This window comes from Nomascus leucogenys, chromosome 24 (genome assembly GCF_006542625.1).
Source record: "Nomascus leucogenys isolate Asia chromosome 24, Asia_NLE_v1, whole genome shotgun sequence".
Classification (NCBI taxonomy): domain Eukaryota; kingdom Metazoa; phylum Chordata; class Mammalia; order Primates; family Hylobatidae; genus Nomascus; species Nomascus leucogenys.
Window position 1 is genome coordinate 23,571,842 of NC_044404.1, and position 25,098 is coordinate 23,596,939.

The 25,098-nt window shown below is 51.9% G+C and overlaps 1 protein-coding gene across 1 annotated transcript; it reads right to left on the reverse strand.

The window, feature by feature from the left end:
• Positions 1-25,098, reverse strand: E2F2 (E2F transcription factor 2). The gene is made up of 7 exons (XM_003271597.3): positions 24,423-25,098; positions 18,259-18,364; positions 15,424-15,643; positions 14,505-14,663; positions 12,594-12,708; positions 9,914-10,106; positions 1-3,711 (listed from the first exon to the last, which is right to left on the reverse strand). Exons 1-7 carry the CDS (start codon positions 24,672-24,674, stop codon positions 3,443-3,445), a joined length of 1,314 nt encoding a protein of 437 aa, XP_003271645.1. The 5' UTR covers positions 24,675-25,098; the 3' UTR covers positions 1-3,442.

Genomic DNA, 25,098 nt, shown 5'->3' on the forward strand with positions numbered 1-25,098 from the left:
CCCAGAGCTTCAGTTTAATGTCTAATGCCCAATTATCTCAACACAAGGAGGCTTACACGGTGCTCATCAAGACAGGACCAGGTGAAACCAGGCCGGTGGGAAATGACCCGCACGAGTCCCAGCACGGGGACCATGTTCTCTCGGGTCCAGCTCACCCTCACAGGCAAGGTTCTTCAGCTCACCCAGGAGCCAGCAGGCTGGCCGGGTGTGTGGCCACCATGGTCACTGAGGATCCTCGTGGGAGAATGGGGTTCTGGGACCTCAGGATACAATGACAAGAACCAGAAAGCTGCTTCCAAACAACCCCGAAAGGTTTTCACTTCACATGCGCTAAGCCACACAACACCTGGATGCTGGGGCACCCAAACCCTTTCCCTGAACTCTGAACACTGCAGGATGGAGGTTGAGAACTCTTGGGGAGGGAGAACAAAGTCAGAACCATCCTAAAGCCAGTTTTTCAAGCTTGCCCACCTCCCTCTTCCTCCCTGAAGGCACACCAGCCGATGCCATTACTATGGAAAAGGGACACCCTCTGGTCTATTCTAACACCTTTAATGGGAAAGGAGTTCCCATTAATCTCCAACTCTACTGGATGATTTCCTGGAGGCCCAAGCTTTAGAAGTCCCTGGGGATATGAGTGATTTTTTAGGGGGGCTGCTGGTGGGGCTGGGAAGTTTCCTGGCAGAAATTATTTACCTCAGAAAGAAACTAGCTCTTCTCCTACCCTCGTTTTAAAGTCTACCTGGTTCCTAAAGAAAATACCACTCAGGCTGGGCCCGGTGGCTCGTGCCTGTCATCTCAACACTTTGGGAGGCCGAGGTGGTGGATCACTTGAGGTCAGGAGTTCAAGACCAGCCTGACTAACATGGCAAAACCCCGTCTCGACCAAAAATACAAAATTAGCCGGGCGTGGTGGTGCATGCCTATAGTCCCAGCTACTCGGGAGGCTGAGGCAGAAGAATCGTTTGAACCTGGGAGGCAGAGGTTGCAGTGAGCCGAGATCAGGCCACTGCACTCCAGCCTGGGCAACAGAGCGAGACTCCATCTGAAAAAAAAAAAGAAAAAGAAAAAGAAAAAAAAGAAAAGAAAATACCACTCACAATGCGCCCTGAAAGCGCTCTGTGGCAGTCGGGAGGCTTCAAGTGTCACTGGCAAGAAGGGGGCATGAGCTTGTGTCCTGCACTGAATCTAAGGCTTAGCCTGGGAGGTCTAGCCCCTTGGCCAGGCAAGGTGCAAAAGGCATAGTGCAGAGGGGGACAGAGACAGCTGCTGAGGACACAGGGCACAAGCCTGAGGGCAGCTCCCCTGTCCAGCCATATGGAGAGGCCTCTAGGGCATGAGCTTACATTCCAGACTTCAGTATTAAACTCATTCCCAGTGGGTCCTGCAGGCCTTTTCTTCCTTTTCTCTGATGTGATTCTTGGGGAAATCTCCAGACAGAGTCCAAGGGATGGGAGTCAAACACCTCTGACTTCAGAGATGGCACATGGCTAAATGGCAGCCCAGTGGAGACCTCAGAGCAGCCCACTCACCACAAACAAGATCCCACACAGGATCCCTGCGCATGCCGGACTTCAAGACAGGCTTCTGATAAGACCCTTGTGAGTATTTGGGGAGGAGAACAAAAGCACTTCTGTAAAGGGTACGCAATTAGCCCTGCTTATAGAGTGAGGGCAGCTGTGACCTGCTGACCACTCCTGGGAGGGGGCTAACTTGGGGGCCCAGGAATTTGAGCAAATGATGAGGCACAATTGCCCCCAGCTGGGCATTAGATCACATTGGGCCCCACCCTGAAATAATCCCTCGTCTCAAACTTCAGACATCAGTCAGTCAGCTCAGGAGTCATCCAACAAAACCAACTTCATATTTTAAACCAGCTTAATGCTACAAACTTTTTAAAAAAAGTGCTGTCCAGCTGAGCCTCTGAGAAAACCTAGCTCCCTGAGGGGTGGGTGGCAGGCCTCTCAGACCAGCCCCTGAGCCTCTCTCCAGAAGGCATGGCCTTGGTTCAGCCCAGAGCACCCACATCCCAGGGTGGGTGGGGGAGAAGAGCAGCTGGACTGAAGGGACAGTGTGGGATGATCAAGCCTCTGGGGGAACAGGCTGAAGCCAAAAGACCCCCTCAGGACCCCAGGCCTGAAGAGGTCACATGAGTTCCTCTCCCCATTAGCTGTGAAGTCCTGGTCTGCCATGAAGACCTCTCTCTGTCACCCCTTCAGTATACCTAGGAAAAAAGGAGTGAACAAGTCACCAAGCCCCAGTCACCTGTGTCCTTGGGGTCTGAGTGAGCTCTGACGGGCAGAGACGTCCTTAAGGAACCATCCCCTTCAATAAATATGGTGAAAAAATTCCTCCCAGGGAAGCAAAGAATGATGCCAGTGCCACATGGGGGGCAGAGGGGATGCTTTTGGCAGCTTGTTGTTTTAATCTGACCCTTCTTCACAGTGGGGCTGCCTCTGCCTACCAAGTCCTTGGTGCAAAATGGCTCCTGGACCAGCGCAAGGCAGAAACTCTGAGGAAAAGTGCCCGCCACAGCCATGACAGCTGCCCCCATGTTCCTGTTTTCCGCGGGAGCTTGTCTCTGCTGGACGATTTTTACATCGCAAGGGGAGGGAGAGGTAAGGACTTCTGGCCTCAGGAAAGGGGTCTCCCGAGCAGGGGGCTCCTGTTTGCACAGGAGCCTCAGCGCTACCTGCCCTAGGATGGCTCCCTGGGACCATCTCTGGGACAGAGGCAACCAGGAAGCCAAGACCAGCAGCTCAGCTGGAGATGTGAGGCCAAGAACAGGGCTAGAGGCAAAAGGGCCTACAGCTGCCGTTTACTAGAACTATGAGGCCTAAGTGCAATTAGCATTCTGGCAGACTGGACAGCCCCTCAGAGTCCCAGCCCCCACCACGGTGGAGAAACCAGGGACGTGGCCCGGGCCCCTCCCTTGGAAACCCAGACCTGCCCTGGAACATGGACAGCGATGGGCCCTGATGGGTCTGTCTGCAGAGGTCTCACTAAAAACTAGAACAACCTCCCTGCTAAAATTCAGGGAGGACAAACAAACAACTCAACCTGAAATAAATACAAAGGCATCACCTAATTCTTGGTACGTCGAGGGTCCTAATTACCCCTCAAAAGGAGGTAGGGCCTTTCCCTGGACTTGGCCACCTCACCTGCAGCCTTCTCGTGAGAGGTCAGAAGTCAGAAGACTGGATGGCCCTCCCCAGGCCCAGCTTCCATTAGGAAGGTGAGGACACACCCCTTATCCACTCCTCACCCGTACCATTCACATCTCCCCACACAGCTTCCGCCGGCTGGGGCGGGAAAGGCGAGGAGACCCCATGTCCTGAGGGCAGCACCTAGTGTCCAATGTCCCTGTGCAGGCAGAGGGGCTGTCAGCCTGTCTGTGAGGAGGTAGAGTCGGGGGCAGGCTGCTGGGGGCAGGCAGGGCCACTCAGTTAATCAACAGGTCCCCAAGGTCATAGGAGTCGAAGAGGTCGCTGATGCCCTCACCCGCCTCCAAGCCCCACAGGTAGTCGTCCTGGTCCAAGGACGGGGAGAAGCTGATCAGAGGGGAGCTGCACGCCAGGGTCGGGGACAGGAACTGGTCCTCAGTCTGCTGCAGGAGTGGGTGCGGCAGCTCCAGCATGCTGTCAGTAGCCTCCAAGGGGACCAGGGATGGAGGCGGTGGGGCCTGCTGGGGGGTTGGCGCTGGCGCTGGCGCTGGAGACAAACAGACAAAGGTTACGCCTGGCCCTAGCATCCAACTCCTCAGCATGCGAGGACAAACTTCCGGTTCTCTGGATGACTGCACCCGTCTCCTCTCTCCTCAGCCTGGGTGGACTGTCCTGCTCTCAAAATCCACCTTCCAGAGTCTACACCCAACCCTACCCCTTTTCATGTATTTTTTATCTTTTTGAGACCAGGTCTCACTCTATCACCCAGGCTAGAGTGCAGTGTTGCGATCTTGGTTCACTGCAACCTCCGCCTCCTGGGTTCAAGCAATTCTCCCATCTGAGCCTCCCAAGTAGCTGGACTACAGGCACGCACCACCGCACCCCTACACCCAGCTAATGTGTGTACTTTTAGTAGAGATCGGGTTTTACCATGTTGGCCAGGCTGGTCTCGAACTCCTGACCCTAAGTGATCCACCTCCCTTGGCCTCCCAAAGTGTCGGGATTACAGGCCTGAGCCACTGTGCCCGACCAAAAAGGAAAGAAATTCTGACACGTGCTACAACATAGATGAACCCTGAGGACATTAAGCTATGTGAAATAAGCCAATCACAAAAAAACACTGTGTGATTCCACTTACATGAGATACTTGGTCAAAATCGCAGGGAGAGAGAGTAGAAGGGTGGTTGTCAGGGGCTGGGCAGAGAGGGGAATGGGGAATAGGTACAGAGTTTCAGTTTTACAAGGTGAAAGGAGTTATGGAGATGAATGGTGGTGATGGTTACACAACATTATGAATGTATTAATTACCACTGAACTGTACATTTAAAAATAGTTACGATGGTAAATTTGTTACGTTGACTCTACTCTCCACCACACACAACTATACCTGACCTCATCACCCTCTTCAACTACTGGCCCATTTTTCTGCTCCTTTGCACAGTAAACTTTCTCCAGAGTAGCCTGATCTTGTCTCTTCTTTCCTATTATTATTCTCTCTTCAACTCACTCCAGTCTGGGGTCTCTCCCCACCATGTCCCTGAGCCAGTGACCTCCATGCTGCTAAACCCAATGGTCATTTCTCTGGCCTCATCTTATTTGACCTTTCAGTAGCCATTCTCCAGCACTCTATGCTCATTTCTTTCTCGCCTTCTTCTTTTTTTTTTTTTGAAACAGGGTCTTGCCCGGGCTAGAGTGCAGAGTGCAGTAGGGTGAACACGGCTCACTGCAGCCTCAACCTTCTGGGCTCAAGCAATCATCTCGCCTCAGCCTCCTGATTAGCTGGGACCACTGGTGCATGCAACCGTGCCTATCTAATTTTCAAACTTTTTTGTAGAGACGGGGGTCTTACTCTGTTGCCCAGGCTGGTCTCGAACTCCTGGGCTCAAGCAATCCTCCTGCCTCGGCCTTCCAAAGTGCTGGGATTACAGGCATGAGCCACCACACCCAACCTGCTCATTTCCACTTAGATGTAAGATGGTGATTTCCCATACAGGGACATGCAATGAGGCACTGGAAATTGCCTGCCACATATATCCTGATGCTGAGAATCCCCCACATTGGAGTCACTCCTTAAGCCCCAGCCAAGTATTATTTTGAAGATACAACTGTGATGGGATGCTAGTCTGCCTGTTGAGACTGGTGGTGCACCCCTGGACATGTGATTTCACCTTTTATTTATTTATTTAATTTATTTTGAGATGGAGTCTTGCTCTGGACTTCACATTTTACAGCATCCATTTCCTCCCTTCTGCATGGGGCATGATAACTCTACCTACCTCAAAGGGTTACTCAGAGGACTACATGGTAAGTGCATATGAAGCACTGGTTTGGCCTGGCACGGTGGCTCATGCCTATAATGCCAGTACTTTGGGAGGGCAAGGCAGGCAGATCACCTGAGGTCAGGAGTTCGAGACCAGCCTGGCCAACGTGGTGAAACACCATCTCTACTAAAAATACAGAAATTCGCCGGGTGTGGTGGCAGGCACCTGTAATCCCAGCTAATAGGGAGGCTGAGGCAGGAGAATCATTTGAACCCAGGAGGTGGAGGTTGTAGTGAGGCAAGATCGCGCCACTGCACTCCCGCCTGGGCAACAAGAGCGAGAACTCATGTCTCAAAATAAAAATAAATAAATAAATAAATAAGCACTGGTTTGTCGCGTCTGCATGCTGCCCTTGCTCCTGTTAAAAATTGCTCCAATTTACCAAGGCTAATGGGGGAGGTGGTGGCACTGCCCTTGAGGCGAGGCGTGGTTCAGCCTCCTTGGACACTCAAACGGCCCTGAGGGAGTCCGTGCTGTTACCCCTATTTACAGATGAGAAAACTAGGGCCCAAAGAAGTCCATTAAATGTATTTGCATTAAAAAAAAAAATCTAAGGTTTGTTTGGCATGCTGCTGATGTTACAGTCAGAGGCCTGGCTTGGGAGCGGGGAGCATATGGGCTCAGACTCTAGCGCCTCCTCTCACCAGCCATGGAACCCCAGAACTCTGTTTCCTCATGTGGAAAAACAGGGATGAGTATTAGAAGCAGTAACTGATAAAACACATGTGAAAATCTCTATTATAGGTCAGACCTTGCTGTCTCCTGCTGTTGATCACGTCCAGAAATAGAATCACCTTTTGTAATAAGTGTCTCTCCACCACACTCTGAATGGCTCTTACTGCTTTTCTGTCTCTAAAACAGCACCAGGCCCAGCTCAGTAGATGCTCTTCACATAAGCTTTTTTTTTTTTTGAGACAGTCTCACTCTGTCGGCCAGGCTAGAGTGCAGTGGTGTGATCTCAGCTCACTGCAACCTCTGCTTCCCTGGTTCAAGTGATTATTGTGCCTCAGCCTCCTGAGTAACTGAGATTATAGGCATGCACCACCACCTCCGGCTAATTTTTGTATTTGTAGTAGAGATGGGGTTTCATCGTGTTGGCCAGGCTGGTCTGGAACTTCTGGCCTCAAGTGATCCACCTCCCTCAGCCTCTCCAAGTGCTGGATTACAGGCGTGTGCCACTGCAGCCGGCCACGTAAGTTTTTTTTTTTTTTTTAAGTCACATTTATGCCATGTCATCTTCTATAACCCATTCAATATTCATGAGGAAATTTCAAGTGTCCCCATTTGAGAGATGTGGGAACTCAGGCTTTGAGGGGTTAAAGTGATTCACTCACAGTCACCAAGTCACTAAGAGGTGAGATACAGGCTTGAACCCAGGTCTCCCAATTTCAAATCCTGTGCCATCAGCTACATTTAGGTGTATCTCAGAATGTCAGAGCCTGGAGAAATGTCAGAGACGATGTTGTTCAAACCCCTTCCATTACAGATGAGGGAAACTGAGGCTGAAGAGAACACTTCCCCTGGTAATGCAGAACCAGGGCCAGGACCCAGGCCCCAAGACTGTAGTGGCTTCCTCTCTTACATGGCTTCTGGCACTCAGACCTCAAAACCATACTGTTTCAGAACACAGCAGGGAACACGTGTGTACGTGTGTGTGTGTGTGTGTGTGTGTGTGTTTCTGTGCAGGAGAATCGCTTGAACCTGGGAGGTGGAAGTTGCAGTGAGCCGAGACCAGGAAAACTTCCTCCTCCTCCCTTCAGCAGGGATAATACTATGAGGCCATGTGACAAGGGTCGGCGGGGACAGCCATGACATGAGAGCTGGCCCCACCACTGACTGCTCTGTAAGCCTCTACTCCTCTCTGGGCCTCAGGATCTTGATTTGTAAAACTCAGGTAAAAACTTCACACCAGGCCGGGCTCTGTGGTTCACACCTGTAATCCCAGCACTTTGGGAAGCTGAGGTGGGTGGATCACCTGAGGTCAGGAGTTCGAGACCAGCCTGGCCAACATGGTGAAACCCTGTCTCTACTGAAAATACAAAAATTAGCCAGGCATGGTGGCATGTACTTGTGCTCCTAGCTATTCGGGAGGCTGAGGCAGGAGAATTGCTTGAACCTGGGAGGCGGAGGTTGCAGTGAGCCAAGATCGTGCCACTGCACTCCAGCCTGGGTGATAGAGTGAGACTCTGTCTCAAAAAAAAAAAAAAAACCAACAACTTCACACCCTTGTTTATGCTTTGGGATCTGCCACCTCCACCCAAGGTCTCAGAGGACAACTGAAGCAAAGGTGCTTCCAGCTTCAGAGGGCTATGCGCATGCTGACACTTGCGTGAGGAGGCACAGCAGGAGGAGGATGGACCAGAGGGTGGGGCACAGGTCTGGGATGGGAGATAGGCACTGGGGAGGTGCCCCGAGGGACAGATGGCTGGCACAGGGAGAAACTCTGGTCCCTGATGAGGCCTGACAGACACAGGAGAGATCATTAGAGAAGAGTTGGGAGGCTGGGCTCTGGTCCCAGCTCTGCCATCAACTTGCTGTGTGACCTTAGGGAAGCCACTTGCCCTCTCTGGGCCTCTGTTCATTCATGTGTAAAAAGAAGGGTTGAGTTAGATGGGGACAGCAAACTTCTATAAAGAGCTGGAGCCTGTAATCCCAGCATTTTGGGAAGCCGAGGCAGGTGGATCACCTGAGGTCAAGGGTTCAAGACCAGGCTGGCCAACATGGGGAAACCCTGCCTCTACTAAAAAATGCAAAAAGTAAATAAATAAATAAATAAATTAGCTGGGTGTGATGGTGGGCACCTGTAATCCCAGCTACTTGGGAGGCTGAGGCAGGAGAATTGATTGAATCCGGGAGGCAGAGGTTGCTGTGAGCCAAGATCACACCATTGCACTCCAGCCTGGGTGACAGCAAGACTGTCTCAAAAAAAAAAAAAAAAAAAAAAAAAGCTGGAGAGTATTTTAGGCTTTGTGGGACACTTGTGGTCTCTGTCACATAGTTGCCTTCTTTTTCTTTCTCCCACAACTCTTTAAAAATGTAAAACCATTCTTAGCTCATGGGTCATTAAAAGCAGGTCAGATTTGACCTGCAGGCAATAGTTTATTAACCTCTGAGTTAGGGAAATGGACACAACTGGTGTACTGCAGAGCCCTTCCAGCAAGCCTCTCCCATCAGCCCAGCTCTAGCTCTACCTTTGTCTAAACACTAGGGTTCTACTTAAGAGGATTCTGCTGCTAAGAAGACAAAAAGTGGAACACTGGCCTACACAGCCTTGAAGAATCCTGCCAGTCTAACCAGATGTGTGATCCAGGAAAAGGCAAAAACTGTTCTGGAGAGGGGCCTTTAAAGGCTTCCATTTGTACTCCTTCCAGACTCCCACCCTCTTTGGGAAGCTCTCAGGAACTTTGCTCCCTGGCAACTTACCTGTACTACCTTCCATCAGGGGTAGCCAGCTCTTAACCATACTGTCCACCTCCCAGCCAGAAGCCCCTTCTTTGATTTGATCTATGCCTTGTGGAGAGAGCACTGGGCTGGGAGTGTGTAGACCAAGGCTCAAGACACGGCTCTGTTGCCTCCCAGCTGGGAGACCTTAGGTAAGACACATCACCTCTATGTCTTATTTTCTTTTAATGGGCAAATTTTATTATTTTATTTTATTTTTATTAGAGATGGAGTCTCATTATGTTGCCCAGGCTGGTCTTGAACTCCTGGGCTCAAGTGATCCTCCCACCTCAGCTTCCCAGAGTGCTGGGATTATAGGTGGGAACCACAGCTCCTGGCCTATTTTTTAAAATTTTATTCTTATTTTTATTTTTGAGACAGGGTCTCCCTCTGTTGCCCACGCTAGAGTGCGGTGGCATGATCATAGCTCACTGTAGCCTCAACCTCTATGGCTCAAGTGATCCTCCCACCTCAGCTTCCCGAGTAGCTGGACTACAGGCTTGTGCCACCACACTTGGCTAATTTGTAAATTTTTTTGTAGAGACAGGGTATCCCTATGTTGCCCGGGCTGCTCTTGAACTCCTGGTCTCAAATGATTCTCCTGCCTCGGTCTCCCAAAGTGCTGGGATTATAGGCGTGAGCTATAATCTCACAACAACCTATGAGTTAGACAGTATTAATTACTGCGCCCAACTCACAGATGAGAAAAATTGAGGCCAAGAGAGGTTAGGTAACTTGTCCAAGGTCATATAGCTGGTAAGTGGACAGGCTGGGATTCAGATCCAGGCCTTCCTCTGTCCTGGAGCAGCACCAGCCTTCCTAGTGAGGCTTTATAAAGCATTAAGTACAATGCACATGTGTGGGGTAGGATGACTACATCCCCAGCTGCTGGATAAAACAGGAGGTTTTCAACAAACATTGATGTAGAAGAGAAAACTAAGGCCGGTCTCTCCCTCCACCTCCTGTCCCTCTGGACAAGGGACCTACCTGAGGATGCTGTGGGCTCCGTTATGCTAGGGTCGGTGCTGCTGCTGGGCTGGGCAGAGTCAGGGCTGGGGCAGAGGGTGGAGGTAGAGGGGAGAGGCTCCTCGGAAGGACTGTCCAGCTCCTGCACCTCCTCTGGGCACAGGTAGACTTCGATGGGCCCTTGGGTACTCTTGAGATATATCTGCAGGTTGTCCTGGAGGAGGAGGAGAAGCCAGGTCATTGCTCTGGGCAGCTGGACACTTACACTTAGTGTGTATGGACAGACGCACGTGGCTGCTGCCATCCATGGGTGCAAGCTCAAACCCTGGGCTGGCACTGAGACCAACTCCATCTGGCCTAAGGTGGACTTCCGCTGTTTCTGCTGTCTGGCCCCGAAGCCCACTTCTTTTAGGGGGAACACCTTGATTTTCCTGTGGGAAATCACTCTTCCCCCCACTCTCAGGTCATCTAGTTTTGGGGCGGGGGGGCAGTACCCTTCCCCAATGCCAGTGGATGAGCTTGTGACGCAGCCAGGAAAGTTAATGTGACATGATTGGTTCAGGATGGCCCATGGCTCAGGTGGATCCAACCAGCACTAGGCCCAGGACTTTTGCTGGACTTGTGGGAAACGGAAGCCCCCTTCCCACTGGGGTTGCTGAGCTGGTATCATAAAAGCTACCTCTGCCACCACAGGGAGAGAGCCCACCTGGGAATGGAGTCGGCACAGAGAAAAGCAGAGAGATGAAAAGCGTGAGACAGACCTGAAGTCATAGTTTGAGCATCAACATCCAGCCTTGCCCGCAATCTCTGAATCTCCCCTGGGACTTGTCATTTGGTTCCCACCACCCCTACCCATACCTCCTGCTGAAGCCAGTTGGACTTGGCTTTCTGTTACTTGTAACCAAGAGTCCTAGTATTTGGTCTTCCCACCCTGTCTCTTCCCTACCACATAACCGCAACTTAAGCCACAACTGATGACACGCATGCCATCCAGGCACATGTCCAGGTCTCCATGCCTGTACTCACACAGAACTGCACCTAGCAAAAACCCTATTCATTCTTTAAGACCTAGTTTAACTGTCCCCACCTGGGATACCTCCTCTAACTACCCTTTCTCTATGCTCTCAAAGCACATCTTCAGTCTATAAATGACAGCGTCTTTTTCCCACTAAGTCCTGAACTCCTCCAAGGGTAGGGGCCGGACCTTAATTGTCTCTGCAACCCCAGTTCTTCCTTCAAATAAATTATTTCTTGAGTCCTTATAATATGCCAGGCTCTGGGCAAGGGATACAAGGTGAGCAGAACATTCTCTTGTGAAGCTTACACACTAATAGATGAAGCAGAATGCAATCGTGTAATCATGCCAAATATACCTCAGCAAATGGAGATTAAAGGCAGTGGAAAAGCACTGGTGTTTATGAAGTCTGGAGGTAATCAGAGAAGGCTTCCTTGAGGAAGTGACATTTGAGTTGAGACCTATAGGATGAATAGCAGTAAATCAGGCAGAGAGGGAAGAGCATTTCAGCTCGAGGGGAAGAGCATGTATGAGGGTCTTGCACGGCTAGGTGTGGTGGTTCATGCCTATAATCCCAGCACTTTGGGAGGCCAAGGCGGGCAAATCACTTCTATGCTGGAGTTCGAGACCAGCCTGGACAACATGGCAAAACCTCGTCTCTACAAAAAAAAAACAAAAAATTTGCTAGGCATGGTGGCATGCACCTGTGGTCCCAGCTACTCAGGAGGGTGAGGTGGGAGGATGGCTTGAGCCCAGGAGGCAGAGGTTGCAGTGAGCTGAGATCATGCCACTGCACTCCAGCCTGGGTGACAGAGCAAGACCCTGTCTTAAAAAAAAAAACAAATAGGTTGAGTGTGGTGGCTCATGCCTGTAATCCCAGCACTTTGGGAGGCCGAGGCAGGTGGATCATGAGGTCAGGACTTCAAGACCAGCCTGACCGACATGGTGAAACCCCATCTCTACTAAAAAAAATACAAAACTTAGCCGGGCGTAGTGGCGGGCGCCTGTAATCCCAACTACTTGGGAGGCTGAGGCAGGAGAATCGCTTGAACCCGGGAGGCGGAGGTTGCAGTGAGCCAAGATCGTACCACTGCACTCCAGCCTGGGCGACAGAGTGAGATTCTGTCTCAAAAATAAATAAATAAATAAATAAATAAATAAATAAATAAATAAAACAAAACAGAAGATCTCACACTAGGAACGAGCTTAGTGCAATGGGGAAACTGCAGACAGGTCAGTGTGGCCAAAACAAAGACAGATGGGGCAGCACGGAAAAGGAGGTTGGCAAGGTCAGCTGGGGACTCAGAGCACCGAAGCCTCATAGGGAGTGTCAGGAATTTCGGTCTTTAACCTGGGAAAGCACAGTCAGCATGAAAGGATTTTCATGAGTACTGACACCGTCATGTGTGGGCATGAGTGTGCATGTGTGCAGGAACCCAGGGCTGGTGGGATGCAGAAAGAAACTAGGAACAGACATCTTCTCAGGCCACTACTCAGTCTCCGTTGCCCTTTCCAGCTTCTGCCATTTCTGCCCAAGCTTGAAGGCCACCAGTATTGCCATGGACACCAGAATGGGCCTGAGAAGCATGGGGCTAGGCAGTGCCAGGGACAGAGTCTGCAGAGCCACCTGGAACCCTCCCTGGCAGGGTCTCAACCCTGCTCTCCACCAAATATTTCCCCTCTCACCTCAGTCCTGTCGGGCACTTCCAGTCTCGTCTGCGGAGGGGCCTTGACGGCAATCACTGTCTGTTCCTTAAAGTTGCCGACAGCACGGATATCCTGGTAAGTCACATAGGCCAGCGTAGGGCAGGAGAGTCAAGAAAAGTGACTGTCTGGTCAAAATTCAAACCCCAAACCTGCCAGGAAGCACCTTCACCCACCTCTCCTAAGCCTCTGAACATTACTTTCTCACTCCTTGTACAACTTAGAAATAATACAATCTGTAACCTGTTAATATCATAAGCTACCTTGGATCCCTTTGGAAAGCAGATGGGGATATAAATCATAAAAAATATTGCCTTACATTATAAATCATATAATGTTGCCTTACATTATAAATCATAAAAAATGTTGCCTTATGTAAAGGCTTCATCTCTCAAACTAGATCATTAGCTCTGAGAAGGCAGGAAAACGTGTTTTATTTCTTTATATTTCTCACAATGCCTAGCATCCTTCCAAAAATACAAGGTCAGATCCAAAACCAATTAGATATGAAATGATTTTGGAAAATGCATGAAAGAGCCTTAGCAAAGTCCATGCTCTTTGACCTCATCATTTCAATCCTAGGGATCTGACCTAGGAAACAAGTAAAAATATGGGAAAGCATTCTATGTATGAAGATATTCGGCTGAACGTGGCGGCTCATGCCTGTAATCCTAGCACTTTGGGAGGCTGAGGCAGGTGGATAACTTGAGGTCAGGAGTTGAAGACCAGCCTGGCCAACGTGGTGAAACCCCATCTCCACTAAAAGTACAAAAATTAGCTGGGTGTGAAGGCTGGGTGCGGTAGCTCACTCCTGTAATCCTAGCACTTACGAAGGCTGGGGCGGATGGATCACCTGAGGTCAGGAGTTCGAGACCAGCCTGACCAACATGGTGAAACCCCATCTCTACTCAAAATACAAAAATTAGCCGGGTGTGGTGGCAGGCACCTGTAATCTCAGCTACTCGGGAGGCTGAGGCAGGAGAATCGCTTGAACCCAGGGGGCAGAGGTTGCAGTGAGCCAAGATCATGCCACGGCACTCCAGCCTGGGCAACAAGAACGAGACCCCATCTCAAAAAAAAAAAAAAAAATTAGCCGGGCATGGTGGCAGGCACCTGTAATCCCAGCTACTTAGGAGGCTGAGGCAGGAGAATCGCTAGAACCTGGAAGGTGGAGGTTGCAGTGAGCCAAGATTGTGCCACTGCATTCCATCCTGGGCAAGAGTGAGACTGTCTCAAAAAAAAAAAAAAAAAAAAAAAAAGCTATGTTCAGCAGGCACACAACTACATTACAACTATATTTAAATAAAACACATTCTGTGTGCAGTTCAGGAACAATGGCTATGTTAAGGTGGCAGCTCGTCATTCTTTTTCTCCATTTTCCAGATTTAAAGAAATGTACTTGGCTTATTTTCAATAATGAAAAAATACCTTTAATAAACTTGAGGCCAGGCACAGTGACTCATGCCTGTAATCTCAGCACTTTGGGAGACTGAGGCAGGAGGATCGACTGAAGCCAAGAGTTAGAGACCAGCCTGGGCAACAAAGCGAGACCCTGTCTATACAAAAAATAAAAAATTAGCCAGGCATGGTGGCACATGACTGTAGTTCCAGCTATTCAGGAGGCTGCGGTGGGAGGATCACTTGAACCCAGGAGTGTGAGGCTATAGCGAGCTATGACCATGCCATTGTACTACAGCCTGGATGACGGAATGAGTCCTTGTCTCTAAAAAAATAAAGAAATAATTAGAAAAATAGACTTGAGAAGAAAAGCCACCCAGGAAGGAAGAAACAGATGCCAGACCCTTAGGGTAAGTTACTGCATCAACTCAGGATAGATATAAACATGCAACAGATTCCTGCTCCCTGACACCTTCCCCCAACCAAAGAGGATATCTCTTGTTGGCCTTGTCCTCAGTCAGGTGCTTGAAGCTCAGAGAGCAGCTCTGGATGAGCTGGTCCAAGGCCTGCTCCGTGTTCATCAGCTCCTTCAGCTCCTGCCCCAGCTGTTGCTGCTTCCCAGGTCTGGTGGGGTCTTCAAACATTCCCCTGCCTCTGGGAACAGAGCAGCCCCCCAGTGTCAGTCTGTGGGTGAAACTCCAGAACAAGGCCATTCAAAAAATAGTCTATGAGGGTGCTTCCCTGGGTTGTGCAAATCAGTGGTCATGCCTGTCACTCAGGGAGCTACCAGGGATTGGAACTAGAGGTTTGGGGCTTGGGCTTGGGAGAAGAAACAAGTCAAGGCCTGAACCCCACTTCTGAGGGGCTCTCGACTCTGTTCATCCCTATGCCCCAGCCTCCTCCAACTGGAGTAGCCTCAGTCCTGACTTCCCTGCCTGGGTTCTCTTAGGATTTATGCCAAGGGCTATAGGTCAGCTCTTTAAACCCTGTAGAAATGGAGAGAGGAGGCTTGAGTACTCCTATCTCAGATCTGGAGGGAGTCCAGGATCCCCCTACTCAGCTCCCAGGGGACTGCCCTAAGCTAGAAGAAGTAGATCTTGGGATCTCTGACTCAAGAGGAAGAATCTGGGGTTCCCTTTGCCTTCACACCTCCCAGATGTCATTCTCCACTCCGCCCCGCATCACGTTCTCCGATTACTTCAGCAGGTACATGGCGCTCTTCCTCACCATACATTGGCTCTACCCCCAGCAATAAGCCTATTGGATGTTGTTCTTGGTCCGCCTCAGCCCTTGTGCCCATTGGATGTTGCTCTCAGCCCTGCCCCTGCCACTCACGCCCACTGGCTATTGCCTCTGGCTCCGCCCACAGCACAAGTACCCATTGGAGGGTACCACTGGCCGCCCAGGCACTCACACCCACTGGATGTTGTTCTTGGCCTTCTTGCGGATGAGCTGGATGCCTTCCAGCACGTTGGTGATGTCATAGATGCGCCGCTTCTGCACGTCCAGCACCTCAGCGGCCCAGTTCAGGTCCAGGACCCCATCCTCTGACTCGCTCAGGAGGTAAATGAACTTCTTGGTGAGCAGCCCCAGCGAGGTGTCATACCGAGTCTTCTCCCCGGGGGATTTGGGGGCTGAGGAAGAAAGGGACCCAGTCACAGCTCAGGGAGGGGAGGACCCGCCCAGGACCCTCGTCCATTGACGTAGGCTCATTAAGTACCACCTTTCACCACTTTCCAGTTTACAAAGCACTGTGAGCAAGGGCATCCATCACCACCACTGTCCAGACAGGGAACCTGACACCTAAGAGGGAAGGTGACTTGCTTAAGGTCTCACAGCCAGTGGGCAGTGTTGGAAGCCTAGTGTCCTGACTCCTGGTTAAATGCACATTTCCACCACAGCTTAGGGCTGCCACACAACCACCCACAACTACTGTCACTGTTCTAAGTGCTTTCCATATAAGAACACATTTAAGCCCTACGACACCCTGTAAGGTTGCTGTACAATCATCCCCATTTTATAGATGAGAATACTGAGGCACAGTTTAAGTAATTTGCTCAGCTCACTCAGCTAGAAAGTGGCAAAGCTGGAATTCAAATCCAGGCAGTCTGACTCCAGAGTTTTCCTTCTTAACCATTACCCTATCCTGCCACTTAAATGTCCAGAGTTTGGAATTAGAATAGGGTAGAAATAAGAAGCCTGGATTTAAGAGCATTTTTATAGACACACACTTGCTTTTTCTTCCCATGTGAATCACAATGATTATCTGAGAAAAATCGGTCCTGTAACATCAAGTCGGGGAGGTTCATGAAAAAGGTCCCTTTCTCAATGAGGTTGATGTCGCAAGACCATATCTCAGCTGCAGCATCTTAAACCACGAGGAGGCCGGGCGCAGTGGCTCACGCCTGTAATCCCAGCACTTTGGGAGGTGGAGGCGGGCGGATCACGAGGTCAGGAGATCGAGACCATCTTGGCTAACACGGTGAAACCCCGTCTCTACTAAAAATACAAAAAATTAGCCAGGCGCGGTGGCGGGCGCCTGTAGTCCCAGCTACTCGGGAGGCTGAGGCAGGAGAATGGCGTGAAGCTGGGAGGCGGAGCTTGCAGTGAGCCGAGAAAGCGCCACTGCAGTCCGACCTGGGGTAAACAGAGAGACTCTGTCTCAAAAAAAAAAAAAAAAAACCACGAGGGGACTTTTGTAATTGAGTGACTTCCAAGTCATATAGCAAGTTAGTGGCCAATCTAGTAATTCTGGAACCTGAGTTTTAGAGTCTTAGGTTCCTCTGGAGAAGGACCAGTTATCATGAGCCTCAGGATCCTTCAAGACAGTGCTTTGGGCAGCCTTGACCAATCAAATGTAGAGGAAACTTTCTTGCCATTCCTGATCTAGCTGTGTCTTCTTTTACACGAGACAACTGAGGTTCACAGGAGTGACCTGTCAGGTTGGGGCAGAGGCCTACCTGGACCCCCAAAACTAGTGTTCCTCCCAAACACAGTTGCTTAAACTCCTGCTCTAACCAGGATTTTTTTTTTTTTTTTTTTTTTTGGAGATGGAGTCTCACTCTCTCTCCCAGGCTGGAGTGGAGTGCACTGTTGCAATCTCGGCTCACTGCAACCTGCCTTCCAGGTTCAAGCGATTCTCCTGCCTCAGCCTCCTGAGTAGCTGGGATTACAGGCATGAGCCACCACACCCGGCTAATTTTTGTATTTTTAGTATAGACGGGGTTTCACCACGTTGGCCAGGCTGGTCTGGAACTCCTGACCTCAGGTTATCTGCCCACCTTGGCCTCCCAAAGTGCTGGGATTATAGGTGTGAGCCACCACGCTCAGCCTATCCAGGATATTGACTGAAAATATCAAGAGGCAGCAACCCCCTCCAACTTAGCTTTAGGAAGGCACCACCTGGGCAGCCTCTGGATCTTAAAAACCTCTGGGGTGGCAGAGACTGGATTAATCTGTGCTTCTCTTCCCTTTGAATCACTTATTCAGCTCCTTGTCTGCATGTGGGAGAAAGACCCTGGTTAGCCCCTGCTCCTCTGATTTAGAAAAATTTACATTGACCTAAACATTAAAACTTTTTAAGAATAATAAATTCCCAAATAAAACACTGGTCATTGCGTTTAGATCATGAGAGCAGTACATGGTGTGGCAGAAGCAGTGCGAGACTGGCCGGGCATGGTGGCTCACGCCTGTAATCCCAGCACTTTGGGAGGCCGAGGCGGGTGGATCATTTGAAGTCAGGAGTTTGAGACCAGCCTGGCCAATATGGTGAAACTGTGTCTCTACTAAAAATACAAAAATTAGCCAGGGATGGTGGCATGCACCTGTAGTCCCAGCTACTTGGGAGGCTGAGGTGAGAGAGTTGCTTGAATCCCAGAGGTGGAGGTTGCAGGGAGCCCAGATGGCACCACTGCAATCCACGCTTGGTGACAGAGCGAGACCTGTCTCACAACAACAACAACAACAACAACAACAAAAAACATAGAAGTAGTGCAAGATTTACATGTCCAGGCTCTAGTCCTGACTCCACTCTGAGACTATGGGCAAGTCACTCAAGCTCTCTGAGTCTCAAGTTGCCTGATTAGTAAAGAGAGACAAGCCTACCTACCTGGCGGGATCAAATCATAAAATGCACAGGAAGCTTTTGTAAACTGGAAAGTGATCCAAATATGACTGCCAGTGATTGGGCAGGGCACTGCCCTCTGCCCCTGCACCACCCCACCCCAGAGGCCCCATCAGCACTGCTTACTTTTGGGGCTGGGGAGGCCATCCACTCTGATGCACTTCCCCTTGGGGGTTGGGAACTCAGGGACGGCGGGCCTCCCAATCCCCTCCAGATCCAGCTTCCTTTTGGCCTTGGAGAGAAGGGGGAGAGAGAGGCAGACTTTGAGAATCATTCCTCCTTTAGCCTTTCCCTGATGTGGGGCCAAAGCGATGAAGCCACTTAGCAGCCACCTCTGTGCCTCAGTTTACCGCCAGTCCTGGTGAAGCACTGCTATACTTGATAGGAAAACATCAGTGACCTGAGAAGTGAGCTTTCAGGGGAACTCTTGTTTTCTGAAGGGCAAATAAAACTCCCATCCTCTGAGGCCCAGGCACTTGAGACCCTACCAAAGCGAGTCTGGCCAAGGGCTCAGAGTTCCTTAACCACGGGCCCTAAGCCGGCTCCTATACCCACTCCTCACCCCACCACACCCAGAGGATGATACCAGGAGGAAGCAGTGGGTGGGGCCTAAACCACATCAGGGTGGGGAAAGGGCCCCCCTACAGAAGCAGCTGGCCCAGCCAGACTGAGTGCCCATCACAGTCCCACAGCTGGTCCTTATCAGGGCGGGGCTGGGCATCCGCCCAGACCCAGGGGACTTCCTGGCTCAGTGCCACAACCCAGGGAGGTGCCCACAGTGGGAAGCAGTGCAAACATCCCCACCCCCATGTTTGGACTCCAGCTTGAGGGCCCCAGGGCCTCCTGAATAGACTGCATTTGCCATTCTTTCTTTGCCGAGAGGGGCAGACAATGAATCCTTCCCGTGTCTTAAGGACAAGCAGCTGAGGCCATCCCCCCGCCCCCCCCCGCTCCCCCTCTCTGTTCCCGCCAAGCTTGGGAAACACCTGCTGGGGAAATCAAACCGTAGACCCATCTGCTCCTCTCCACCCTGTTGCCACCCGGGCCCCAATTAGGCCCAGAGCTGCACTGGCCCGGAAAGGGCCTCTCTCCTGGTTAGGGCTGGGCAGGGGCAGGGCAGGGGCAGGGCTGGGGCACTGGGACACTGGGACATAGGTCAGAGACCCATGCTTGAATCTCCAGCTCCTTCGCAGGCTCACTGTACGAGTTGGGGGAAATGTTACACATCTAGGAGCCTCAGTTTCTTCCTCTGTAAATGGGGTAAAAATGCCTACCTCAAGGGGCTATTGTAAGGATTCAAGGAAGGCACCACCCGGGCAGCCTCTGCATCTTAAAAACCCTGGAACACGCTGAATTAATCCCTGCGTTGCTTCCCTTTGAAGCACTTATTTAGCTCCCTGTCTGCATGCGGGAGAAAGACCCTGGTTAGCTCCTGCTCCTTTAACTTCTGTAAAGTTCTCAGCCTGTGTCTCAGCACACAGTAGGTGTTCAGGAAACACAGAGTCCCTTCCCGAAAATCTAATCTCAACCTCTTCCTTCATACATCCTTCTGGGGGTCATCGAGCCCATTTCTTTCCTCTTTCCAACTCTGGATCCCCCAGACACCCCTGCCCTGGCTTGGACACAGAGGCCTATTTTAACATTTGGTGGTGAGGTCATGCGCAGCAAGGCTGAGGCTTCTAACTGCTGCTGAGCACAGCTGGGCTGACAGGTGTTGGAGGTGGTGACAGCTCTTCCTGCTGTCAGTTCCCCTCCCCCCACTCCTGCCCCCTCCAGGAAGTCTTCCTGGGCTGATTTGAGAAGCTCTGCTCCTTGGTTTGAGGAGCCTGGATATAACACTCTTGCTCTCCACCACTACCCAGACCTGGAAACCATCCAAACACTTTACTGCTCATTCTTGAATGAGTCTCTCGAATATTCCTTTTCTACCTTCCTAACTGGTGAAATCCTATATTCTAGAGATTTAGCCCCACGCTGTCACTGGAGAAAGTGCCAGTCACTGGCTGAGACCTTCCACATGCCCTGAACCACGCCCCAACATTCATCACTTCACTGAATCTTCCCACACCACTAATCCCCATCGTACAGCTGAAGTAATTGAGGCTTGGGGAGCTCCGAGGCCTCCATCAATCCTGACCAAGGCTGCACATCCTAGTATTCTTCATATATCCCCCAGCAGGAGCACCAAGGGCAGGGAGAGGAAGGGAAGCTCAGGTGGAGTTCTACCTGAGGCGGAGGTGGGGCAGCCCAGGGCCTCCCCAGCCACACCTGTCTCCCCCACCAGAACACACCAGGAAGAACCCCGGGAAGACCTGGAACAGAATATCTATGCTGGGCCTGTTACACGCCCATAACAGTCCTGCCACATCAGTATTGCCACTGGCTCTCGGAAGCCAAGAAATGGAGACTTACAGAGGGTAAGCACGTGCCCAAGGTCACACAAAAGGCCAGGCCAGGGTTTGAACCTAGGCCTGTCTGACTCCAAAGCCATGTACCAGGCTGCCTCAGCTGCATCCCACACACGCTGCCCCAGGATTTGCTAGAATTTGGGCCAAGGCCTGGGCTACGCCCACCTGCCCCCATCACTGCATGCACATGCACACACATACACACACACACACAGCCTTCTCTCTTTTCTCACTCTCCTTCACCCTTATTCTGCACTCCCAGGGTCCCAATGCAGCAAGTGTCCCCCTAAGGATACCTCCCTGACACCTTTGGGCAGTGCCCAGAGGAAAGTCAGCCTATGGCTTGGGCTGAACCTGCAGAATACAGGTGGCAGACGACAAGCCCAGGAGGATCAGGATCAAGGTGAGGCTGAGCACAGGTCTTGGAGTCAGACTGGCCTGGCTTTGCATCTAGGCCTTCCCCTTCTTAGCTGGGAAATCAGTTGACCTCAAGTCACCTATAAAATGGGCATCATTGTCTCCACCTATGCTGAGGATTCAGTGACATAGTGCAGCAAAGCACTTTGCCCATAGGGAGTGCCCCCACCAGGGAGCTGCTAGCACTGATGTATGGGGAGCACCAGTGGGGAAAAGGTGAAAGTTCAAGGGTGAGCTGAAAAGAGACTGTGATGAGGGGAGGAGAGCAAAGGCTATGGCCACAGCCAGAGCCCAGCTTAGCTCTATCCTGGACGCTCTTAGGCAGCCCCTTTGGCTGGATCTTCAAGGCCTGGTCAGGACTCAAGCCCACCCAGCCAACCCCTATGGAGAAGAGTACAGCTCCTTCCTCAGGCAGCTGCACAAGTGCAGAGGGTCAGAGATCACCAGGCACAACCCCCTTACGGGCACCAAGGTGAGGAAACTGGGACTTGGGGAAGAGGAAGTGACTTGCCCAAGGTCATGCAGAGTGGAGCCTGGTCTCTACTAAGCCCTAAGTTAGATGGTAGGGGTAGGAGCAAATGTAAGGGGTCGAACCTCGCTTTCAGATCCCAGCTCTGCCACTTGGTAGCTGGGGAGCCTGGGATTCACTGTCTTGCCTCTCTGAGCCTACATCTCCTCACCTGACCTGCCTTGTAGAGTTGTGTGTTAAAATGTTTATTTTCTCTCATGCCTCACAAGAGGAAATTTGGAAAATGTAGACAAATTAAAAGAAAAGGAGGACCGGGTGTGGTGGCTCACGCTTGTAATCCCAGCACTTTGGGAGGCCAAGGCAGGCGGATCACCTGAGGTCAGGAGTTCGAGACTAGCCTGGCCAACATGGTGAAACCCCATCTCTACTAAAAATACAAAAATTAGCCTGGCATGGTGGCAGGCGCCTGTAATCCCAGCTACTTGGGAGGCTGAGGCAAGAGAATCATTTGAACCTGGGAGGCGGAGTTTGCAGTGAGCAGAGATGGTGCTATTGCACGCCAGCCTGGGCAGAGCTTCCTGCCGGGATGAAAGAGAATGATGCCATGCGCCTGGCCAGAGGAGGCATGCGATAAAGGGGCATTCCCTGAGCCTTCCTCAGAGGACTTGGAAAGAGCTCTGGACAGGGAGCCAGGAGATCTGGGTTCTGGCCTTCATTCTGCCATTGAACTTGGTTGCCATCCTTGGACAGTGCCTGAGGTCCCTTTAAACAGAAGCTCCCCAACAAATCCTGCTCACCCTGCACTTTGCAGCCTGGCCACAAAGCAAGCGGCCACACCCAGGGTTGGGTTTGGAGCCGTTCCAGCTCACACCCTTGTAAAATGAGTAAGCAGAGGGCAGGCCTGCCCACGGGGCTGGGCCCCGGGCATCTGGGGATTGACAGGAGTGGGAGCTCTGGGCCTGGCAGGCCTTTAGGGTGGTCTGCTGCAAGGAGACTCCCCTGCTTCTTTGCTTGTGACCCAGGCAAGTGACTTCCTTTCTTTGCTCAGTCTCCTTATCTGCAAGATGCCTCATTCTGGACATCCCGACCAAGATAATGAACGTGAAGAGTGCCAAGCAGTGTCTGGCACAGGAGAGGCACTCAGTAAAAGAGAGACCTTCTTGCTAAGATCACTGAGCCCTTCTGGGAGGGAGGTACAGACAGATGTACTTGGGCTCCTCTGGGAGGGTTCAAAGCAGTGTAAAACCACAGCTGTTACTGAAACTTCCAGTCTGAAAGCAGCAGGCCAGAGGAGAGTGGGCCTGCCACAAAGCTCCCTTCCCTGGGGGGAACTCAGCTCCTAAGTCAGGCAGTATTAAAGAAAGTCAAGGCTACATAGAGAAGAGCCTACTGCCTGACCAGGTGCAGTAGAGTAGCTCATGCCTGTAATCCCAGCACTTTGGGAGGCTGAGGCAAGAGGATTGCTTGAGCCCAGGAGTTTGGGACCAGCCTGGGGAACATAGGGAGATCCCTGTCTCTTCAAAAAATAAAAAAGAAGAGCCGACTGCTTTGTAAGTCCCATCACTCTACCCCATCCCCATCTCTGACCTTAGGTGACATCCCCTCTCTGAGCCTCAGTTTTCCCCTGTAACATGGAGCTATTAATGCCATCTATCTCACAAACTACAAAGATGTTTTAGGCTATAAAACGCCGAACACAAGATACCCAATCCCAGTTATCCTCAGTTGCTTAACCTGTAAAATGGGGATAATACCATTCCTGCCCACTGCTCTCCTAGTTAGAAATCATGTGCAGGAAGGGTCTCCAGGAAGGTTAACGTTTTGAACATGGGCAAAGCCTGAGTCCACTGGCAGGGAGTGGTGGCTCTGCCTGCATCCAGAGCTGGCTGGGTATCCGTGCTTGCTGACTAGCACAAGTCTGACCAGATGCCTCTGGGGCAGTGGGGGGTGGTCTTATCCCTGTACCCAAACTTATTCACCGCACTCACAACTAAGCAAACCTACAACACCCCCTTCCTCTCCCTGGAGCCTGCTTCCAAAACCCAGGACCTGGAGCTGAATGTGGCTGAGAAGAGCTAGCCCCACAGCCACCTGTGCACACACACATTGTGAAGGAGAGGACACTGAGGCCCAGACTGGGGCCAAGACTTGTCCAAGGACACAGAGAATTAGTGGCAGTCACACCAGAAACCAGGCTCCTCAACCACCACCACCTCCACTCCCCCAGGCTTTTCCCACTCCACCCCCCACCCTAAAGTTGTTTTGATTCACACGGGCTCCAGGAATTCCACTCCCACAAAACAGACCTTGAGCCCAGGTCGGCAGGGAGCCTGGTGCCACTACACTTTGGGCCCGCTCTGACAACGAGCCTGGGAGCTTGAGGAGAGAGCAGCCAATCTGAACAGAACCCAAGGGGGCTGCCCACATTTGTATCTGCTACAGGTTGTCTGGGAGGGAAGACTGGGCCTGGGGGAGGACCTAGGGCAGATACTTGGGGCTATACCAGGAGCTGGCTGGACAATCTGGAGTCTGTCCACGGCAGATTGGACCTGAGAGACCCACTAGACCTATCCCTCTGTCTTACCAAAGTCCCACAGTGTCCCCAGGCCATACTCTTTGCCTGGACAATAGCAGGCACCCGGTACTGGTTTCTGGCCAAACAATGAAGTAATGAATGAATGGCCGCAATGTTGGCTGCATGGACTTCCCCAAAGTCACACAGTGCACTGGGAGTAGTGAGTTGGGTCTCCCTCCAGACTCGCAATCCAGTGCTCATTCCACTCCACTACAATGGATGAGATTATTTCATCCAAAGTCTGAAAATGAAGGGGTCTTCTACTCAGATACTGGGGGCACTGGGTCCTGGAAACTGAAAGCTCATCTTCCCTCTTCCCAAAACTCTACCTGCTCCACTCAAACTGGATCTCAGGCACCCCTCCCTCCTTTCCTACACCTGGAAAAGCACAGGGGGAAGCGGTGGGGGCCCCCAGCATTACCGGCAGCCGGCCTGCCGGCAGGCATCGCACAACTTGGCCCTCGGGTCCGTGGGGAGTGGCGTCGAGGCAGGTGCCTGGCGCCGCTGCGGGAGGCGCCGTCTGCGGGTACAGCGGTGTGTAGTAGGTAGCAGTAGCTGGGCAGAGCTGGGGGCTGCTGAGGCCGGATGGCCACAGCTCTGTGGGGCTCATCGCGGGCACCGCCTTCGGGGTCTGCCCAGCGGCCGAAGCCAAGGCCCGGGGCCCTTGCAGCATAGCGAGTAAGGCGCCCCCTACCCAAAAGGGCTTGGCGCGCCCGCGGACACCTGCGGGTTCCGGTGCTGCCGCCTTTCACACGGCCCGCGGCATGGCGCGGAGGCCGGGGGAAGCCGCCAATGGACGCCTGCGGGGCAAGGCCGGACCCTCCCCTCCTGGCCCGCGGCCGAGCAGAGCAGCGCTTGGAGACCGCCCGGCGGCTGCGGTGGTGGCACTGCCAGGGGCTGTCTCGTCCCGAGGGCACCGCGACCCGGGACTCCCCGCGCTCCCCAAGGCCTCGGCACCTGGGGTCCGGCCGGCTCTGGAGAGGGGTCCCCGGCGTGCCCTCAAGCTCGGCGGAGACGCGATGCGCTGGGATGGGGAGGGGGGTCTCGACTGCACCGACTTCCTTGCGGCTCGCTCTCTAGTCCCTGAGTCTTTCTCT

Coding starts and splice junctions, on each gene's coding strand:
- E2F2 (XM_003271597.3), bottom strand. CDS start 24,674: ATGCTGCAAGGGCCCCGGGCCTTGGCTTCGGCCGCTGGGCAGACCCCG. Junction 18,365..24,422: donor TGCCGGCAGGCCGGCTGCCG/GTAATGCTGGGG, acceptor CTTCTCTCCAAG/GCCAAAAGGAAGCTGGATCT. Junction 12,709..14,504: donor GAGGACAAGGCCAACAAGAG/ATATCCTCTTTG, acceptor CTCCTGCCCTAC/GCTGGCCTATGTGACTTACC.